Here is a 22278-nt window from a genome sequence, read left to right on the forward strand (position 1 = left end):
GAGAGAGAGAGAGAGAGAGAGAGAGAGAGAGAGAGAGAGAGAGAGAGAGAGAGAGACTCAGAGGCACTTCTCCCGGGCGGGCATCCTCCAGCAGTGCTGAAGGCTTCCTCGAAGCGAGCTGGCCTTCCCTTCACCAGGACGATGCTCTAACTTGGGTCTGAAGACTGAGATCAAGGGTTCTGCCTCTCCTGTTGTGGTGACCTTTATTGGGCTTCTGGTCCACAGGAGGGGTTTTTGGGGTGTTGTTGTTGTTGTTATGACTAACTATCATAAAAATAAATAAATATATCTAGAGAGAGACAGAGATAGTTAGCATTTAGAAGGCTGTGCTCCTAATTAATCCCTGGAAGCCATTGGTGAACTAGCTGACACCAAAGCTTGCTCCAGGTTACAGCATCTTCGTGGTTCCTTACCACTGTGACGCCCGTTATTAAGCTTTCACACTGACCTGGAGGTTAAGTTCTACCTGTTATGGACAGCTCCTCTGGGACACCACCACGGCCTTCAGCGACACACTCTCCTGTCTATAAGCTCTCCTGTCCCAGAGCTTCCTGGAGCCCCTCCCCTTGCTCACGTACCTCCCCCACCTCTTCCTTCACCTTAGTGACAGGCTCTGTTCTGCAGACCCTCCCCCCCCCCCAAGTGATAATGGAGAGACCTGGAGCAACCCCAGCAGGAGCCTCCCTGCCCAGGGTCTTGGTTTTGATAGCCAGGCTAACTGAAAGTGGTAGCATTAAATTCTAAATTTACCCGGTCGGGATGCTGTTAATCACATCGGGGTTAATAAGCCAAATCTAGTTCTGGCACACCTTTTCCTATGTAGTTGTATATCCTAAGACTTCATTCCCACACGTGTTCTCCAGGCTTCACCATTTAGGGTGACTGTGAACCCCCAGTGCCTATTCCCGTGTGCTTGGCCTGAGGAGCTCACAGATCCATTCTTAGTTTGGGGTCTCAGCCCCTCCCACCTCTGTGGCTCTCTAGCCAATGTGGCATCTTTAAATCTAGGAAGTCTAAGTACATTCGAGCAGCGGCTAAGCACCCCAAGCCAGGCCAGCCCCGCCAGGTGAGGGACCCAGGTAGACACTTCCCATTAGGAGTTACAGGTGCTTAAAGCCCTGCCAGAGAAGAGAAGCTGCTGGCTGGCAACATGGAGCGAGAAAACCAGCTCTCCCTCGTTAATTTCACGTTCTAGCTTAGACCCGTCTAGCACTCTTGAGAGAGGATAAAAAAAAAAAAAAAAAAAAATCGGAAAGGCTACAACAGCTGTCTCTTACCTAACCAGAGCCCAAACGGCTTCGAGACACCGCTGCAGCGCCGAACTCCATCTAAAGCCCGCCCACGAAACAGTGTTTGGGAGCTCGTGTTTGTCTGTGGTGGTAGATTTTGGGGGTTGGGGTTTTCATACTTCTGATTTAACCCAGAGCTTTGCAGGGCTTTCCACACTACATAGCATGTCTCCACTGGGTATGCCACATTCCCAACTAACATGGCTTACTGACTGTATGCAACAAGCCTGCCTTGACTGCTCTCTCCCACGGACAGCTAAGTGCAGAGGGAGGAAGGAGAGATGGTCGGGGTCCGGGAGGGAAGTCCTTTAAGGACTTAGAAAAAAAAATTATTGCCTTTTTATTTATGTGTGTGTATATGTGCACATACATGTCCTGGTGTGCTCAAGAGGTCAGGGGACAACTTACAGGAGACAGTTCTCTCCCTCTACCATGTGGGTCCCCGAGACCAGACGCGGGTCCTCAGCCACAGTGACCAGTGTGCCTTCATCAGCAGGTCGTCTCACCTGCCATCTTTAAGTAATGTTAAAGGCCCAGAAAGGTGAATATTTGAATGGAGCTCATCACCCGTGGGCTGACTAAGGATACAAATTCAAGTTATCTATTATTGGTCATGAATGCTTCAAAGCCAATACATGGAGAGGCCAGTTAGCAAGAGAAAGCGGGGAGCCAGGGGACGGGACTGGAACCATGAGCTGCGTTGACTGTGATTCCACAGCGGCACCCAGGAAGACTCAGCTCTGTGGTCTCAAGAGCAGAAACGCCGAGAGCTCGGCATGAGTTTTAAGGAGACGCCGCTTCATTCCATAGTGGCACATCAACCAGTAAGCTGAAGAATAATGTGTGTGACTCACTTGTCTTTCTCAGAGGGGGCAGGACTCCTCCTGGTATCAAGATTGTGTCTCTTTTTTGGTCATCCCCACCGTTTGAAAACTACGTGAGATGTGGTTTAATATTTAAAAAAAATATATGAGTGAAATATTGCTAATCATTTTATGAGGCATGTTTAAAAAGTTCTAAACCACAGAAATCTTTCCAAAGAATCAGCCATTAACCATTAAGAAGCAAGTTTATAAACCACACTGAGAAGGTCATTGAAATGAGGTCTGTCTTTGTTAGCAAAGACTTAGCTCCTTTCGCCAAAGAACAGGTTTTCGAGGAAAAAGATGTCAAGGTTAAAGCCACCCACTGAGTATAATAATCTCCAAGATTGAGACTGCAAACCCCAAGAACTCTGGTCACAACGTCAAGGAGAATGTTTGCAAAAACAGGTATTACTGAAGGCAGCCCGCTGTGACTAAAACCCCTCCCGCTGTCAATGTCTTGGGCTTGTGGGCATATCGTTTATGGGTGAGACATGATTCAGCAGAGTAGGGTGCCTTTTAGGGAAAGAGAGAGAGAGTGACCCAGAGAGGGGAGTATCTGAGAACACACAAGTACCAAGGTCATCATCGCATCTAAGATGATAGACGGTACCTATTGATCCACCTGCAGCTACTTCCTGTGAGCTTGCCAAAACCAGCATGACGTTCTTCACCATCTCTGAGTCAATCACACATTGATCCAGAGGCTGCAGATAATTAGACACATTTCTGCTTCATCCTCACCTTGTAGACTTTCCTAAGTGGACCAGATACTGAATGTCCTCTGAGTCATAAATAAGCTCTATTTGCTTTTAAGTCTGGCCTGTAGAAGATGAACCACTTCCCAACTGACCACAGCCTGTGGTTGCTCAACAAAGGGTGGGCTCTCCACCCAGCTTTTCAATACTGCATTTTGTACATGATCACTTCAAAATAACCACCTATACAACAAAAATCTTTCAATTATTTTACATTATGGTTCTCATTCTATCAACAACTAGCACGTTGACAAAACAAAAAACTTATTTAACATTAATCCATCCAATATAAACTATAAGCAGGCCATGTGATCCTGGCTACTCAAAAGAGAAGCTGAGGCTTAAGGATTACCAGTTCAAGTCCAGCCTGGGCTACTTAATAGGACACTGTCTCAAAATTAAAAATGAGAAGAGGGGTTGAGCTATAACTTAGCTTCCCTAGGACATGTAAAGTCCTAGGTTCAATCCAAGAACTATGTATGTGTGTACACACATCATTTTTTTTCACCAATACTATGGGGTAATCAATATATCATCATCATTATATTTTCTCAGCTATGGGGTTGAACAAGCCACCCTAAATGACCAAATAACCCTTTGAGGGTTAGAATCACAAAACCATGTCATGTTCCAAAACAAATACTGACAGCAAACCACTAGACGCAGCCGCTGTTCCAATGAACGCTTTCTAATTTCTCCCAGCTTCAGTTTGCCTTAAACCTAGAAGGTTCTCGCCTCCCCACACCTCCCAGAACAAACATTTACGTGGCAAAATCATAATACCTTTTACTTACTCATCAGGAGAAAAAAAATGTTCTAAATATAAAGCTCTTCTTACAGAGCCACTCTGAGAAGCAGAAAAACAACCCAGTGCCTGCGCCTGCCCCATCCGTGCCAGGGTGCCACCCAGGAGGCTCAATGTGTAAACAGTACAAATTTAATCTGGAAGCTGCCAGATTCAGCACTCCATCCTCTTGTCTATATTTTATTTTTTATGATAATCTTTTGAAATAGGTTTTTGTTTCATTGCAAGGGAGGTTTTTTGGGGGGTGATATTATTTGTTTCTTTCTTTGTTTTAGACAAAGTCTCACATGGTAGCCCAGGCTAGCCTCAAACTCTCTGCCTCTGCTACTTCTGGAGCATGGTGGTGGAGGCATGAATCACCACCCAGCTGGAACAGGCTTATTAATTAACAATATATTTGCTTCCAAATCATACTTGTTATTATTATAGAATAATTCTCCATGTGTAAACCTAATCATTTCACTTCCTTTAGAATTTTTTAACGGGGCCTCCAGCTCCTCAGAGCAGTGCTATGGTTTGAGTCTGAAATTATTCCCCTCCCCCCCCACAGGTTTGGGTTTTAAACACCTGTTCCCTGTCCTGCCCTGTCCTGACTGGTGGCGCAATTTCTGGAGGCTGTGGAAACTTTAAGAGGTAAGGCTAGTTGGGGGAAGGAGGTCCCTGCTTCCTGGGGATATGAAGAGGCTCTCCCCCACCCTCCTTCTGCCATGGCCTTCTGCCCATGAGGGCCTGAAGCTCAGCCAAAATCAGTCTTTCCTTGCAGCTATTTATGTCCGGGGTTTTGTTGCAGTCGGGAGAAATGTAACCAATACTGTGGTTCAGACCAAATCTACCAAACAGTTATAGTATGATTTCCAACTCAATTACTCTTCTGCTATCTGATTCATTTGTTCAAAATTTCAAACCCTCTCCCAGACGCTCAAATTCTCGCTCTTTACCTGGACAAGCCCCTTGACCCAGTACCTGGTCGAGCCCCTTGACCCAGTACCTGGTTGAGCCCCTTGACCCAGAACTGCCGCATTTTTTTTTTTCCTGAAGAGCACAAGGACCATCGATTTCAAAGCAGGTACTTTCAACTTCTGCACAGCGGCTAGAGATGAAGGACTACATTGTATCCCTTTCCACTGGTGTCTCCAACATTCTCTCCAGCCAGGGGTAGAGCTAGGAACTGCTACAATCAAGGCAGGAATATGCTGCCACCTGACCTTCAGAAACCTTGTCTTTTCCCCTGTAAAACCAATTCTGCTCAAAGCATCAAAGACACACAGCTTGTCATCAAAAATCCCAGCATCTCCAAACAGGGGAATGGAGCCAGTGTGCTCCTATGCTCCCCACTGTGCTGCATACAGGGCACATTCCATCGACTCTCAGAAACTCTCCTCTTTGGAGGCTTGCCCCTGCTATAAAAACTCCAAAAGCACTAAAGATCTTGGCTCTTACCCAAAGTATCTCCATCACCAGCTTTAAACCCATGAACACCATCCATTCAACCTCTTGTCTTACAGTTTGAGCACCTCTGTTCTTCCTTTTCTCTCTCTCTCTCTCTCTCTCTCTCTCTCTCTCTCTCTCTCTCTCTCTCTCTCTCGCTATAACATAAACCATGGAGTTTTTAATTATTTTTTAAAATGACAAATAAATTTACACTTTTATGGAGAATGGCGGGACACTGTTGTGCCTCCTAGTGTTTGGTCAACTTGACCCAAGCTAGAGTCATTTGAAAAGAGTCACCCTCAACTCCGACTATGTCCCCACCAGACTGGCCAGTGGACAAGCCTGTGGGGGCATTTTCTTGACTCATAATTGAAGCAGGAGTTCCCACCTGCTGTGGGAGGAACTACCTTGCACCCCCATCCCACCCTCAGAGCGCGTGGTCCTGGGTGGTATAAGAAAGCAGGCTGAGCAAGCCATGAGGAGCAAGCTTGTTAGCAGCGATCCCCCATGGCCTCTGCTTCAGTTTCTGCCTCCAGGTTCCTGCCTTAACTTCCTGCTCAGACTTCTCTCAGTGATGGGGTGTGACCAGAGAGCCATAAGAAGACATGGCTTTGCTCCCTGGGTAGCTTTTGGTCATGGTATTTTATCACAGCAACAGAAACCCATCAAGTCCCAGGGATCACATCTGTCCTGTGACACTGGTAACATGACCTCATTGCTGCTCTATGGGACTTAGATCAGGAAACTACTTCACCTGTGACATTTTGGAATAAAAAGGGGAGAAAACCATGCCTTCCCTGACCTTACCTAGCACATGCTGTCTGTTTTGCCTTCTCAGGTCACATCCCCTCTCCCATTTGTCCCATGCATCAGCCCTCTTCCTTTCCTCCCTGGTTTGTCTTACCAGCCGACATTTGCTAGGCACTGCTGGCCCCTCTCCACCCCTCCCACCCTGCTTTCTCTCTCTCCTTTCCCATTCCTACTCCCCTGGGTCCTACCTTCAGAAAACCCAATCATGACAAGCAATGAGAACTACGGCTTCCACTCAGTCAGGCCTTCCACATGCTGCAGTGCCTTCTGACCTCAGGAATTCATGGCAGAATTAATTAAGCCATCAGTAATTATGGCTACCATTCACCAGAGCAATGCATATGAGGCCATGTGTTACCTCCCAACCTCTTTTCTCCCTAGAAGGTTCCACACAACTCTTGGTACGTAAAATAAATACACAAACCAAACATTTACTGATAATAAGTAAGTGTACCTAAAAACAATATTTGATGTGCATGTAACTTTAGTATTTATTAAAGATGAATACAAATGCTTATAACTCTGAGGCGGATATGGTTTTACATTTTTCCATAATGAATTTAATCTCGACTAATATTTGATATCTGCCTATCTTATAGGCAGAACTTATATATAAGTGTATATAAGTGTGTATATATAAATATATATATATATATATATATATATATATATATATATATATATATTATTTAGTAAAATGACTTATAGGCTGTGATCAGCTAATCCAATAATAGCTATGAAAAAAAGTCCGAAGAATGCAGTAGTTGCTCAGCCCATGAGGCTGGACGTCTCGGCCAGTCTTCAGTAGACACTGGAATCCTGAAGACGTAGGCTTCAATGCCAGTGAAGGAATGGACTTGCTAGCAAGATCAGATCAAGCAGGCAAAGAGCCAAAGCTCCCTTCTTCCAGGCCCTTCTGCAGGCTTCCAGCAGAAGGTGTGGCCCAGTCCAGAGGTGAGTTTCCTCAGCTCAAATGATGTGGGTTAAAAGTGTGTCTTCCCACCTCAAGATGCAAATGAAAATCATGTGTTTTCTCAGCGCAGAGGAAGGCATGTCCTCCTGCCTCAGAGATGCAGATTAGAAGTCACTCTTCCCACTTCAAATTAAGCAAAATTTTCTCACAGCTGTGACCTCCATTTTGGCGTTTTAGTTCATTTCAGAGGTAGTCAAGTTACAACTACAAATAGCTATCACACAAAACAACTACAGTGTGTGTGTGTGTGTGTGTGTGTGTGCGCGCGTGCGTTCATGGGTACAGGTGCATTTGCCCACGGGCACTCGTAAAGAAGCCAGAGATTGACATTAAGATGTCAGCCTTCAACCATGAGGACCAGAGTTTGAACCACCAGCACCCATGTAAAACCTAGACATGGCTCTGGGACCCCGCACTGGCAAGTGGGGACAAGCTGGTCCTGAGAGCTTGCAGGCTGGCCAGCCAGCCTAACACAACAGTGACAGACACTGTCTCAAGGCAGAAAGCAGACAGCAATGGAGGACACCTGAGATCTTGCTCTGACCTCTATGTGTAAACACAGGTGTGTATACCTGCACACTCACGTGCATGCACCACACACACACACCCACACACACACACACACACAGGGCATAAAACACAAATCAAGATTGGATATTCACAATTTATTTTTTAAGGTTGCTTGTCAATGTGTTTTTCTGGATATTTTTCTCTCCATTCATTACCTTTTATGGCAATAAAATAGTTTTGTCAAAAATAAATAAATAAAGAATCCTAATGAAATGTCACTCCAAGTTTTAAGTGAAAGAAGTATTTGAATTATCTTGTTTAAACCTGAAGGCTATGATTTTTCTTGCTTTGTTTTCAAAGACAAACATTAAATTTGAGTTAACTTATTTAATAGTGTCTTCTTTGAAACATATTCATATTCTCATAAATAGTGCTTAATCTTTAAAAATCAAAATTCTTAGGTTCTTACACAGGGAATAGGAGATGAATATTTTCAAAATATATCATATACATGTATGAAAGTGTCATAAGGAAACATTTTACGTAATTAATATGTGCACTAATAAACACATACTATGTGTGTATATTGTTTTGTGTATATTATTTGTTTTGTTTTTCAAGATAAGAGTTCTCTGCGTGACCAAGGCTGTCCTGGAACTCTGTAGACCAGGACAGTCTTGAACTCAGAGATCCTCCTGTGTCCTCCCGAGTGCTGGGATTAAAGGTGTGTTTCACCACCACCATGCTTTAATCAATATTTTTAAAATATGAAAAGTGACTGATAGTGAGACGAAGTTGACCCTAACGTTTAACTGCCCCCCCTTTCCACACCACCAAATTTCATTAGGGAAACCACCACGCACCCAGCCTTGACCATGTGGCTAAATGAGGCTATATGATTGGTTCCCAAATCAAGCACATGACCTGGCCTTGGCCAATGAGAATTCCATATTCAGAACAGGCAAATTGATCTCACTGTGGGAGAGGGGACCTTGCTGGGGGTCCCCGATGAAACTAAAGGAAAGCAGTCTGTTCCCAAGGTGACTAAGCTAATAGGCACTGAGTGGCCACCTCCACCATGACCTGGGACAGCTGTCTGCAACAGGTGAGCTGGGAGGAGCTGCTTCCTGGGTCTGATCACTGCATCTAGCTGTGACTAGGGCCAAACCGCGGGGGCCTTTCCACCAACACTGTCAATGGATTCCTTTGTTAGTTAGTTAGTTTGTTTGTTTCAAAATGAACAAAGTTTGGTTCACCACGGCAAACCAAAATACCCCTACACAACTTACTGGTGCCAAGAAGCTCAGAAAATTCACTGAAATTAAAAGAAAAAAGTACATTTGATCTTTGCAAAGACTGTGTAAATCAGCCAAATGAATTACAAGTACGTGCTCTCTGTCATTGCGCCATGATTTATGGAGGCCCGGAGCCGGTACAGAGCTTACATCCATACGCAGGTCTGCTTCAGGGAGATTAACTAGACGCCCTTCACCCAGGCCCCCACATTTCGGGGGGTTGTGTTTTAACCCCTCAAACCTGTTCTAGGGTCTACTTCTATCAATTACTCTCTCCCTTAGCATTAGACAACCTCCACATCAAAAGGCACACACGACTACAATCGGGCAGAAACGCTAAAAAAAAAACTGTTTAACTGTTCCACTGCCTCTGGTAGTCAGATCACAGCTGATTTCGTTCTCTTAAAAAAAAAAAACAAAAATAGTATTTTTAGCTGAGCAGTAGTGACGCTCAACTTTAATCCCACACTCAGGAAGCAGAGGCAGGAGGATTTCTGAGTTCGAGGCCAGCCTGGTCTACAGAGCAAGTTCTAGGACAGCCAGGGCTACACAGAGAAACCCAGTCTCAGAAAACCAACATCATGATAATGATATTCTGTGTTTTCCAATTTTTCATGATCTTTCTGCTTTTTTTTGTTTTTGTTTTGGTGGCACCAGGACTGAAGCTTCATGCATGTGAGGAACTATTTAACAGGAAACTACAGCCTCAACTTGCTTGTTTGTTTGTTTGTTTGTTTTGAGGCTGGTTCTCACTAACTTGCCCAGGCTGGCCTTGAACTTGCTATCCCTCTGCCTCAGCTGCTCCAGTAGCTGGTATTTCAGGCCTGCAAACATCCATTCTGGCATTCTCTACTCTTAATTCTCTTCTAGAGTAGATAATAGGCATTTTTAACGCGTTTCTCCTTTCAGTTTGACTCAGTATTACTCTGTACGCTCAGCTGCAACCACCGTCCCCAGGGGAGGGATGTGGTGATGGCCAAGCCAGCGCATCGTCCTCTTCAGAGCATCCACCATCCCCATCCTTGGCTCAAGTCAGAGACTGGCACTCTCCTCCTGGCCCCTTCTCTTCCTTCCCCATTCAACACAGTGAATGCAGCTACCACAGCCTGGTTATGCGGGCCCTCCCCTTCCCAGGGCCCCACCTGGATAGCCTCCCTTTGTGGCTCCAACTTCCTAGCACCTCAGTGCCTCCTTCCTCCCCCATATGTAGTAGCTTGTCCTTTCCATGTTCCAAGTCAGCCCTGAGGATCACACCAGGGTCATGAGGTTTGCCTGCAAGCACCTTTACTCACCGAGCCATCTTGCCCACCCACATAATCCCAGGAGTTAGCACCCCAGACACAATCCTAATACATTTTGAAGAAATTTATTTTTCAACCTCATCGAACTTTTCCACATGTTAAAGATAAAAGAAATTGGCTCACTCGTGAGATAGGAGCGCTTATTTAATTTTTTAACCTAAGGACTCTTGGGTCAGCGAGATGGCTCAGTGGGTAAAGGTGCTTGCAGACAAACCTGATGACCTGAGTTTGATCCTCAAGGTTGACATGGTACAAGGAGAGAACGAGCTACTACAGGTTGTATTCAGACTGGCACTTGTGCATCGTCATGTGTGTGCATACATACACACATACACACATGTATACCCACCGTTTACAGAGGGAAGACCAGGAAAGGGGATAACAATTGATATGTAAATAAATAAAATATCCATTTTTTTAAAAAAAGAGAATAACCTGTCAAGCTAAAATAAAAACCAAAACTACATTTTGGCTCTCTATCTCATACTGCAGGACATCCAGCGTCCTCAACAGTTTTCAGTTTAAAGTATTTTACTTTATAATAATAAATGCCACTTAGGACTGCCACTTCATTTAATACACAGTTTACAAGGGCAGAAGTGTGGTCAAAGCCATTCCAGAAACCACTGGAAACTCAAGAGCTACATCAGGAATTTGGAGCAAGTGATTACTGCTTTTGTCCCCAAAACTGTCACTTGAAATGGTTATTTAATTCCCTGAAAACTTTACAACACTGTAGTCTTCTCTGAATTCTTCTTTGTGACTTAAAAGAAAAAAAAAAAAAAGAGTCTGATTCTATTTTTAACACTGGAGCACTGACAGCGCTCAGCTCCTCCCCACTCCCACTTCAGCCTGATATCCACACAAGCTGTATAAAAGCCTGCCTTCCCCAAGGTCCAGCCCCATCCTTGTGGAAGATACCTTGCCCTAACCCATTACCCAACCGTGATATAAACCAAAGGCACCCCGTCCCCCACCCAATCTAAGTTGACCACTTTGGATGCAGCCCTCGCTCTCCCCAGAAAGCCTCGCCAAATAAGTGCCAAATTTTTTTCATGCTCTCTACCGTATGGCCCCAGCATCTAACTAATGGGGGACAGAAAGGGTTCATCCTAACCTCCACGGTTACTGTCTGAATGTGATGCGCGGAAGTGTCCCCGAGAGGTCCACGTGTTTGCACACGAGGTCCCTAACTGGCTGCTATTTAGGAAGGTTGAGGAACTTTTAGGAGGTGGAGCCTCACTGGAGGAAACGCCAGCCTGGGGCGTTGTGCCCTCCCGCTCACTTCCTGTTCTACTTCCTGAGAGCTGATGCAATGTGATCAGGCAGGTTCCAGTTCCAACGGCCTGCCGTCCTCTCCTGTGGCCATATCTTCCCTTTCTCCTAGACACTGTTTTTATCGGGGTATTTTATCACAGCAACAGAAGTCAAACTACCACAGTTCAGTGACTAGAAACCCCTGAGATCGTGGGCTCCTATACAGGCCTTATTAGATCGAGATTACAGATAGAACGCAGAGGGATGGCATTGAGACACAGGCGACATCCCTGAGCATAGGAAATCGCCTGTAGAGATGTCTGATTAGGAAATCCTCAGGCTACAGTTCAGTTCACCATGGGTTATAAGGAAGGATGTCTTGATACAGTTTCTACGGCTATAACAAAACACCTGACACTGGGGAATCGGCAACGGATAGAAGTATATTTGGGTTGTGGTTCTGGAGGCTGTGAAGACCAATGCGCACACACTCATCGTCTGCTAGGGGTCTTCGTGCTGTGCCAGCATACGGCAGAGGACATGGGGACATAAGCAAACATACTTGGCTGGTCTCTTTTCCCCTTCTTAGGAATCTGCTAACGCCATCATGGGAATTCTACCATCATGACCCCATGAACCCTGATTACCTCCAAAAAGCTCAAAGTATCAACAGAGTGGTCTGGGGTTGACTTTCCAACACATGACATTCAGGAAGATCCCCTCATGCTGCAGAAAATGCCCACGCCATTCCCCTGAGTATCTAGGAATATCGAGTTATTGCCACAGAAACAAATGAGTGTTCGCTGAAGTAAAGGCTCAACTCTAGCTTCTCCCTGGATAGCTTTGAGACACGGAAGGGTCCCAGACCCCACGTGTCAGGCTCCCCTATGACCACTGTCGCTAACTCAATCTCTGCATAGGTTGGGGTGGAAAGAGAAACAGATTCTTATTAAACACTCTAAGCTAGCATGCCAGGGTAACTGAAGGGCTAACAGGAAAAGTTGCAAGTGGTAACATCCTTCACATAGTAGCTTAGCTGTCAATCAAATGGTAGCATTTACAAGCACACAGCACAGAAAGTCTCCTGTGTCTTGTCAGCCACGCCTAGACTCCTGAAAGTCAGAACCACAAAAAACAGCTTTTCTCAGAGACAGAGGTAATAACACCAAAATGCCAAGTACTCACGTGTCTTTAACTGCTCCTGTTGGACCTAGGGGAGAAAAGAAAAACATTTGTGTTGGCGTGATCGTTCCTATAAAAACTATACCCAATACCTAAACGGATTGGAAATTACTAAATGGAATATGCGTGTGCACACACTCTGAGTCTATTTTCTCTCGAGTCTAGCCCCTTCCCCTGACCACCACAGACCAAACACAGCCTATGGCTCTTCACAGATCTTCTGTGTCCTGGGTCCACCTCTATCTGAAAGCCTTGGGGTGTGGCTCCTACCTTTATTAGCTAAGACATTATGCCATCCTATACCATGTGAAACCTCATTTCCCCTCTGGAATCAAACAAGGGCAAAAAGACTGTCCCTTCTCAAAGAAAACGAAAATGGTCACAGTGTTCCAGAGAAAGGAGGGAAGACATGCTTAGGAAGCAGGTGAGTAATCAAGGAGAAGACACCGAACGCCATAGGACTCGACCAGGCTGAACGCCAGTTCTTTTCCCTCCATAAAGTGTGTGCACGCGTGTGTCTGTGCACATGCAGGCAGGCAGGCAGGCAGGGAGTCAAGCAGGCAGAGACAGACACTGTGGAATTTAAAATCCTTTATACCACCCTAAAATTAAATATACAAAACACCTAAAATTAAATTAAAAAAAAAAACACAGCAGGAAGATTTTTTTTTTTTTGATAGTACGAATAAAGAATAAACAATCAGTGCCTCAAAAAAAAGAGTAGTTTTCGGAGTTGAAACAAGCAGAGGATCTAGAAGAAAGACCAGAATGAAACAATATTCTTAGTTTCATTCACGGGAAGCTGGAGAGGGAGTGGGTTCTTGTTCCTTGTGTGGTGGGGATGGGAAGATACAGAGGTGGGAGAAACTTTGATTTGCAGAGTCTCTAATACAGAAAACCCATCTTGAGGCCACAGTTCCTGAGAAGCATGTGGAGCAATCACAGATAGGGGCATCCCAAAGCCTAATGCTGCATCCCAGGGATGGTGCAGCAGGCTCAGCCCAGAACCGGAAGGCAACACGGTCTCCAGGGCAGTCCTCTCTCCAGTGTTTGTCTAACAGCCATCAAATCGTTATGTTCCGGTGTCTAGAGAATGGGTGCACCCTGCGCAGACAGAGCAGGCTTGGAAGGCAAAGCATAGTAGCCAAGTTCTAAAAAAAAAAAAAAAAAAAAACAAAACAGCAGCAGCATGTTGTGTAATCGGCACTCACTTCCATCAGCCATCAGGAAGTCTCAGCCCCCTCACCCTGATTGCACCAGGCTCTAGGTGCCATTAGAGCCTCTCTGCCTGCTGGACTCACTGTGTGCACACATCCAAGCAGGCTCAGCGGGACTGGGTGGTGTCACCTTCCCAAAGTCTGCATCTCCTTATAGCTATGCCTTATTGGAAAACAGTCGGTGTGCCCATGTGCATGTGTTTGTGTGTGTGTGTGTGTGCACGTGTGCCTCTGTGTGTGTGTGCACGTGCGTGTGCCTGTGTGTGTGTGTGTGTGTGTGTGTGTGTGTGTGTGTGTGTTTAGTAGCTGTGGCTGGGGTGAGAGGAAGGATCTAACCACACTTCACCCCAGGTGCAGGCAGGGTTGTAGAGCAATTGAACCTCCTTTTCAGAAGGAATTGCCACTGAGGAACCAGGTAAGACGGTCAACCAGGTAAGACGGTCAGCTAACAACTTGGGTAGACTGGGACTCCTTCTTTTCAGAGATTTTTTTTTTTCCTTAAGATAACTGTGTAATGTTTGGAAATCTGTGGCAAAAATATCAGAGTACATAAGTACATAAATGTGAAATTTTAGACCACTCTATCTTGAAAAAGGGTCAGATCATAAAACGATAATATGTGTGTGTGTGTGTGTGTGTGTGTGTGTGTCTGACCTCCCTGCAGCATTTTAACCATGTTTTGTTTAATTACAATAAATGGGATCAAGATTTCTAATCTAATTTATACCAAAAATGCTTTGACCGGAATTATTCAGAGTGGCAAAAAAATAAAAACCCCATTTGCTCTAAACTGTATAAATTTGGTTTATAATTTATTCAACAGAAACCTTCATTTTCTGACAGACTGCCTCTTCCCTGTTTAAACAGCATTTGTGAGTTAATGTCATGGGCCTTAAAAGACACAAGAGACAGAGGGAGAGGCTGGAGAGATGGCTTGGTGGTTAAGATCACTTGCTGCTGTTGTAGGGGACCCTGTTCCCAGTCAGCATCCACATGATGGTACACAAACATCCTTAACTCCAGTTCCTGGAGAGCCCATACCTCCCTTGTGACCTTAGAGGGCACCAGGTGAGCACAGTGAACACACACACACACACACACACACACACACACACACACACTCAAACACATAAAATAAACACCATGATCTTTAAAATCATTTTTTAAAGAAATGGAGGGAAAGTCTGTCTTTTATGGAAAGGAAATTGTAACCTACAGAAAAGCCCGTTTCTTTCTGAAGGTCACTACCTTTAAGACTTAAACATGCTGTGAGCTGTTCCCACAAGTTTACCAGAATTGTTTTTACCTTCTACTCTACACTTAGGAACAATTTCATTACTGTATCCATGAGTTCTTGAAATCAAAAGTTTGCCACATAAAAATGCACTGCAAACTCAACCAAACCAAATTTTATATATATATATAAAATCTGGTATTGGAGTACCAATTTGCTTTATCTTCTCCTTTAGTTCTTAAAACCATTGGGATTTCATGTGTGGTGGCAAGCATACTTCGTACTTCTTACTAGATTGAGGACCCAATCAGACCATCTAGTATCATCTCCTTGCCAGGAAATCCCTCACTTGGCTGTCTATATGTCTGAAAGGGGGAACATTCACGCATGGGGGATGGAGACAGCTTTTAAAGGATGACCACTCAATATGATTCCACCTCACTCCTGTCCTTCCTCACCTTAAAACGCACTTCCAGAGCCAGCAAGGTGGCTCAGGGATGGGGGTGGGGGTAAGATGCCTGCAGCCAAGGCTGATGACCTCAATTGTATCTAAGGACCCACATGGTTGAAAGACGGAACTCACGCCAATAATCTGTATTCTGACCTCCACAAGCATGCTAAGGCGCGTGTGCGCGCGCGCACACACACACACACACACACACACACATACAGACACACACACACACACACACACACACACACGGTGTGGGGGTGGGGGTGGCAAATGTTTTAAAATTCTACTGGTTGAGGGTACCCAGCTTTGTGTTAGATCACTTGCCTGGCATAAACGAGGGCCTGGTTCAATTACCACCACCACTAAATTAATTAGTTGATTAATTACTTCGCTTTTAAAAAGAAACTCATGGTGCCTTTGTTAGGGTTTTACTGCTGTGAACAGACACCATGACCAAGGCAACTCTTATAAGAACAACATTTAACTGGGGTTGGCTTACAGGTTCAGAGGTTCAGTCCATTATCATCTAGGAGGGAGCATGGCAGCATCCGGGCAGGCATAGTGCAGGAGGAGCTGAGAGTTCTACACTTTGATCTGACTGCAGCCAGGAGAAACTGACTCTTCCTCACTGGGTGGGGCTTCAAAGCCCACCCCCACAGTGACACACTTTCTCCAACAAGGCCCCACCTCCTAACTGTACCATGCCCTGCGAGCCAAGTATATTCAACAACCACACACGGTAAAATTCATATTTGGGAATAATACCTTCTCGGTGACATGTCTCACATTCCAGGAACACAAACAAACCCACCAAGCCAATTAAATGCAAGACACCACCTTACCCAGGTAGCTTCCATGGTAGCTAGAAGAAAGAATCCCCTAGACAGATGCTCCTCCATACAGAGTGAGTATGAAGAATGAGCCAGGCTGCCCAGAACGTTCTTAGAATTGTTCAAATTCACACACTGGTTAATATGAGAGGTTACACACACAAGCCAAGAGAATTCCCTCCTCAAAACCAGAACATATGCATGCCAGGCAGAAGTGCTACCACTGAACACCACAGCCAAGAAGTCTACCTCTGAGCCACACCCAATCCAATAAGTCTACCAACGAGCCACACCCAATCCAAGATGTCTACCAACGAGCCACACCCAGCCCAAGGGGTCTACCTCTGAGCCACACCCTGACCAAGAGGTTTACCTCTGAGCCACACCCAATCCATGATGTCTACCACTAACCAAGCCCAGCCCAAGAGGTTTACCTTTCAGCCACACCCAAGCTAAGATCCAGCCCCTTTCCCTTCTAAAGAAAAATAGCATGCATTTTCATATTAGAAAAAAAAAATCTAGTGCATCTTCACAAGGCACTCTCCTTCAAGTATAAGCAATCAGAAAGCTAAATAACTTTGATGCTTATGGGAAACAATAAAGACAGACAGAATGTCTCGCTGTTTTCCAAAAGACAAATCCTGCTGAGAGCTGTGTAAACACACAGAGAAAAAAAGCAATCCTCCTTCATTTTAACACTTCACACTGGTTCCTCTGACCAGTCATGGTACTAAACCTAATCATAGTCTCAATTTGGTCAAAAGAAGGAAAACAACCACTCATTTGTTCAAATGATGGCTTGGGGTTCGGGGTTTTTTTTTTCCCCCCAGAAAGAACAATACGGATTCATAAGCTGTATTTCTTCCAATAATGCAGGGAAAAATTTCAGGTCAATGTGTCCCAGAGATAGGCAGTCATGTCGATGAGTTTAATGCTCTCACAGAAAAACCTCCTTGACTCTAGGTTCTTCTTAAACGCTTTAACTTTAGAGGTTAAAAAAAGAAAAAGAAAGAGAAAGAGAAAAAGGAAAAGGAAAACAGACGAAGTCTGTGGGGCTTGGGGGCCTGGGGAGGGGACTCTGGTGGTGAGAACGCTCGCTGCAGACACATGTGGACCCGAGATCCAATCCCCAGCACCACATGAAAGCTGCGCATGATCACACACACACAACTACAACCTCAGCATTGGGGGCTGGAGACAGACAGTTGGCAGCTCGCTGGACAGCCAGTCTAACTCAGACAACAAGGCAAGCTTCAGATTCAGCCAGAGGCTCACTAGAATAAGGTAGAGAATGATGAAGTGGGATACTTGGTGTCTACCTCTGCCTCCAGACACACCCACATACCATAGATAGATAGATAGATAGATAGATAGATAGATAGATAGATAGATAGATAGATAGATAGATAGATAGATAGATAGATAGAGACACATGCATACCACACACACACACACACACACATACACACACATACCACACACAAATACACATACATACATGCATACACACATGCATACCACATGTCACACACACACATACCACACAAACACACAGCACACACATATACACCACATATACACACTCATACACACACCAAAGGCAGCCAGATATGGTAAAACAATACCATCTGGCTACTGTAATGTAATCTCACCCATGGCTGTCCATGGAAAGTCCCTCACGGTGGGATGGACTGACTCCAAAGGACCACCATCAGGGGCCTCTCATGTGGTCACAGTGTCAGCTTCGATGACAGAGAACGAATCACAGGAATGAGGGGAAAATATTATGTTCTTGCCTATCTGAGACAACGGAGGCAACCAGTCCCTCTCCATTCCCCGAATGTCTAGTGTATATGTCCAAGAACGTGCAGACCCCCATACCTCCTAGCTAACTCTCACAGTGGGCAGCACCCTCCTTGCTGCTACCCAGCCCAAACAGCTTACTCACCAGCCCTTCTCCCTCCTCCATCCCCCCTGCATCCCTCCTCCTGCATCCCCCTGCATCTCTCCTCAGCCAGTCTCCATCCCCCCAGCATCCCTCCTCAGCCAGTCTCCATCCCCCTGCATCCCTCCTCCTCCATCCCCTCTGTATCACTCCTCAGCCAGTCTCCATCCTCCCCTGCATCCCTCCTCAGCCAATCTCCATCCCCCTGCATCCCTCTTCCTCCATCCCCCCTGCATCCCTCCTCAGGCAGTCCCCATCCCCCTTGCTCCCTTCCTCTTCCATACCCCCTGCATCTCTCCTCACACAGTCTCCAACCTCCCTGCATTCCTCCTCAGCCAGTCTCCATCCCCCCCAGCATCCCCCCTCCTCCATCCCCCCCCATATCCCTCCCCAGGCAGTCTCCATCCCTGCTGCATTCCTCCTCCTCCACCCCACCCCTGTCACTCCTCAGCCAGTCTCCAGGCCTGACATCAGGACCACTGTGCCCTAGCCTTGGCCCGGGCACTCTTGGCTCTTGAAAAGCTCCATTCCAGGATCTTGGAATCTTGACCCTTCTTAAGTGCACACTTTCAGTGACTCATGCCTTTCCTTGTGGGACACGAGCAGTGTGAAGGCTCTCAGCACTTCCAGTGGGGAAGCCACTCTTTCCAACAGGGTAGACACATTGACTGTTTTACTCTTACAAAGATCTGGTTGTTATTTCCCCGTGTTAGAGGCGAGGACACGAGGACACAGACAGGTTAAGCAGGCTGACCAAGGTCACAACAAACAGAGGGGGAAAGCACGGCTCCTTTGGGCTCCAAACCCCACACTCACAGTGCTGAGATGCCTCTCCTTCTCCTCACCACCCCAGCCCCAGCCCTCCTACTTCTGTCCCATCTCAGAATACAAGGGAACCAACTAAGCCAGGCTTCTCACTACCTATACATGCCCCAAGGCCACTTCTGTTGTCAGGACAATAGAGATGCCCTCCAGCTAAAGGTGGGACTTTAAACTCTTGTTCAGCGTTCATGAAGCCCTGGGCTTGATTTCTGGACCCCTTACACCCTAAAAAAGGTCAACAGACAAAAAACACCCTTCCGTGTCCTATTTAGTCACTTTTTTTACAGATTCTTCAAACCCAGTCAGGTCCCACTTCTTGCCGAGCAGGCTTTCCTAATTGTTCACAGTTTCAGTTCATTTTCCCAATTACTTCTTCAGGCACAGTGTGCTCACACATTTTAAAACTTCATTTTCCCTCTTATTTGTTTCTCAGGCATATTCACTCAAATAATTATTTTTAGAAAGCTAAAAAAAAAAAAAATCCCATTAAAAGTTTTGAGATTGAGGGTCTGGGCAGAAAGCTTTATAGGACCAAGAACTTGGATTTGGATCCCCAGGACCCAAGTGAAAGCCAGACACATAGCTCATGCCTGTAACCCCAGTGTTTGCTAAGGAGCAGAGCCAGGAGGTTCTCAGAAGCCAGTCTAGTTCAAATCTCAGCCCCGGGTTCATTAAGAGGCTGTCATAAAAAGTAAGGTGGAAATCAATAGAGGAAGAGCCTCAACATCTGACCACCATAGCTGTACACACACATTCACACTCGCACACACACATACACACTCATGCATGCACACTCACACACTCAAACACTCACACATTCGTAACAGATTGATTGATTGATTGATTGATTGATTGAAATATAATTGTGTAAGCTTGGAAACTGGTCTAGAGGCCGAGGATACTGATATGAATAAAATATAAGGGGGTCTCAGGAGGATGTTCCCTGGGGGGAGGGAAACACAAGATAAAAATGACCAAAATGGTTGGTCGTAGTGGCCCAAGCCTTTAATTGCAGCACTTGGGAGGCAGAGGCAGGCAGATCTCTATGAGTTCAAGGCCAGCCTGGTCTACAAATTGAGTCCAGAACAACCAGGGATCTGTTACACAGAGAAACCCTGTCTCAAAAAAAAAAGAAAAAAACCAGGAAGGAAGGAAGGAAGGAAGGAAGGAAGGAAGGAAGGAAGGAAGGAAGGAAGGAAGGAAGGAAGGAAGGAAGGAAGGAAGGAAGGAAGGAAGGAAGGAAGGAAGGAAGGAAAGACAAGACAAGACAGCAATGTGCTTCAGAGAGAAAGCAGTGCTCTCTGCTTGCAAGAGCAGAAGGAAGGTCCTAGTCCTTTCCAGCCCTAGGGCAGGAGGAGAGAGCAAGGCAAGCTGTACTCGACCACTTTGATGACAGCATCTAGGTCTCCTATCATTCCCTCCAGGCATGGGCTAATGCTAAGCACCTTGGCCTCACTTCCACACCATCAAGCCGTCTGCAGACACCAGGAAAGGCTGGACCTCTGTGGTTACAGTAAAGGGAATACAATTACTTAGCTAATTGAGGACACAGCGATGACTAATCTAGATAATTGGACCCCGAAGCATTACATTAACTCCCCAGGTACACTGATAAATAAGGTGATTGATAAGCCCCTCCCCTCCTGACCACTGTTACATAAAAATCAGAAGCATCGTAACAATAAACTGCCCATAAAATCAAGGTCAGATGGTTGCCCACGAGATATCTCTGGTAAAAAGTACAACTGACTTATGCAAATGTCACATGTCAAATGCTTCTAAAGAAACTGCCCAGGAGGTAAACAATCATTTCACAGTGAAACGGGATATTGAAGATATCTAGGAATGCTGGGACTTTTTTCATGTATGTGTGTGTGCACATGTATGCCTGTGTAGATACATGCTCATATGTGCATGAATACACAGGCATGTGGAAGCCCATGGTCAAGTTTTTTCCTCTCTCCACCATGTTCAATGAGGCCAACCAGCTTGCCTGCAATCCCACCGTTGGCCAGAAGGGGGTGAGAGAGTACTCTATGCAAAGACAGAAGGCTCACCCGGGTTTCCCCGGCCAAAATAGTGAGCCCCAGGTTCAGTGGAAAGCTTTGACTTAAAAAATAAAGTGGAGAAGGAAAGAACCAACACAGGTGGCTGCCACACCCACTCAGGCGGCCACCACGCCCACCCAGCACTTACTTGGGTTCCAGTTCACACATCCACCTGCAAGCCCTCTAACCATAGAGCCATCTCCCCAGGTTCCTGGTGGAGCTTTAACTAAAATTTCTGGCTCCCATTAAAAAGGGATTTTCCAGCTTCCATACCAAAGACTCGCTTAATAGTAGATAACTTATATGAACTGTGTATGTGAGCAGACACCCTCCTGTGACTGCAGGCATATGTGTGCACGTGGAGGTCAGAGGTCGACCTCAGGAGCCATTCCTCTCTAGTCACAGGATCTCTCTGTGGTGGGACTGGCCAAGTACGGAAAGCTGGAGGGGCCAGAAAGCCCTAGAGATCCTACTGTCTCCTCCTTTCCCCCATCCCCATGCTGGGATTTTGTACGTTTCTATTCTTTTTTTTTTTATTTGTTTGTTTGTTTCTTTTTCCATAACTTATTTTTTTATTCACATCACATCCCAACCACAGCCTCCCTCATTCCTCTCCCCCCAGTTCCCTCCCCTTACAACCCCCCCCCCTTTTACTCCCTCCTTCTCCTCAGAGAAGAGAAAGTACCACCCCTTCCTGGATCATCAAGTCCCAGCAGAACTAAGCACTTCCTCTCCCCTTGGGGCCCAACCAGGCAGTCCATCTAGGGGAAGGGGATCCAATGGCAGGGAACAGAGTCAGAGACAGCACCCCCTCCTCTTGTTAGGAGACTCACATGAAAACCAAACTGCACATCTGCTAGAAATATGGAGGGGCGGGGCTAGGTCCAGCCTGAGGTTTGACTGTGGGTCTCTGCGTCTGTTTCAGTCCGCTGCTGGATGTAACGTGTGAAAGTCCCTTAGCTTTCTTGACGCGGGTTCTGAGGCCCACACTCAGGTCTAGGAGGCTGCAAGGTAAGCACTTTGCCCAACTGACTCACTTCCCCAGCTTTCCCTCTGTGTTATCTGCGCTCCTTTCCTTTCGTCACTTATTTAGTATTTATTCATTTATTTGGAGACAAGATCTCACTATATAGTCCTGGGCTGGCCTAGAACTTGTTATATGGCCCAGGCTAGCCTCAATAGCACAGAGATCTACCTGCCCCTACCCCTGCCCCTGCCCCTGCCCCTGCCCCTGCCCCTGCCCCTGCCCCTGCC

The 22278-nt window shown here is 45.9% G+C and overlaps 1 protein-coding gene across 2 annotated transcripts in view; it reads right to left on the bottom strand.

The window, feature by feature from the left end:
• The window catches only part of C9H12orf75 (chromosome 9 C12orf75 homolog), a 36300-nt gene that overhangs the window by 8610 nt on the left and 5412 nt on the right, over window positions 1-22278 (bottom strand). For both annotated transcript variants that reach the window (XM_021205576.1, XM_029542510.1), the window contains exon 2: window positions 12478-12502. In XM_021205576.1, coding sequence (XP_021061235.1) covers window positions 12478-12502 — 25 coding nt within the window. The remainder of the gene's footprint in view (window positions 1-12477; window positions 12503-22278) is intronic.

This window comes from Mus pahari, chromosome 9 (genome assembly GCF_900095145.1).
Source record: "Mus pahari chromosome 9, PAHARI_EIJ_v1.1, whole genome shotgun sequence".
Classification (NCBI taxonomy): domain Eukaryota; kingdom Metazoa; phylum Chordata; class Mammalia; order Rodentia; family Muridae; genus Mus; species Mus pahari.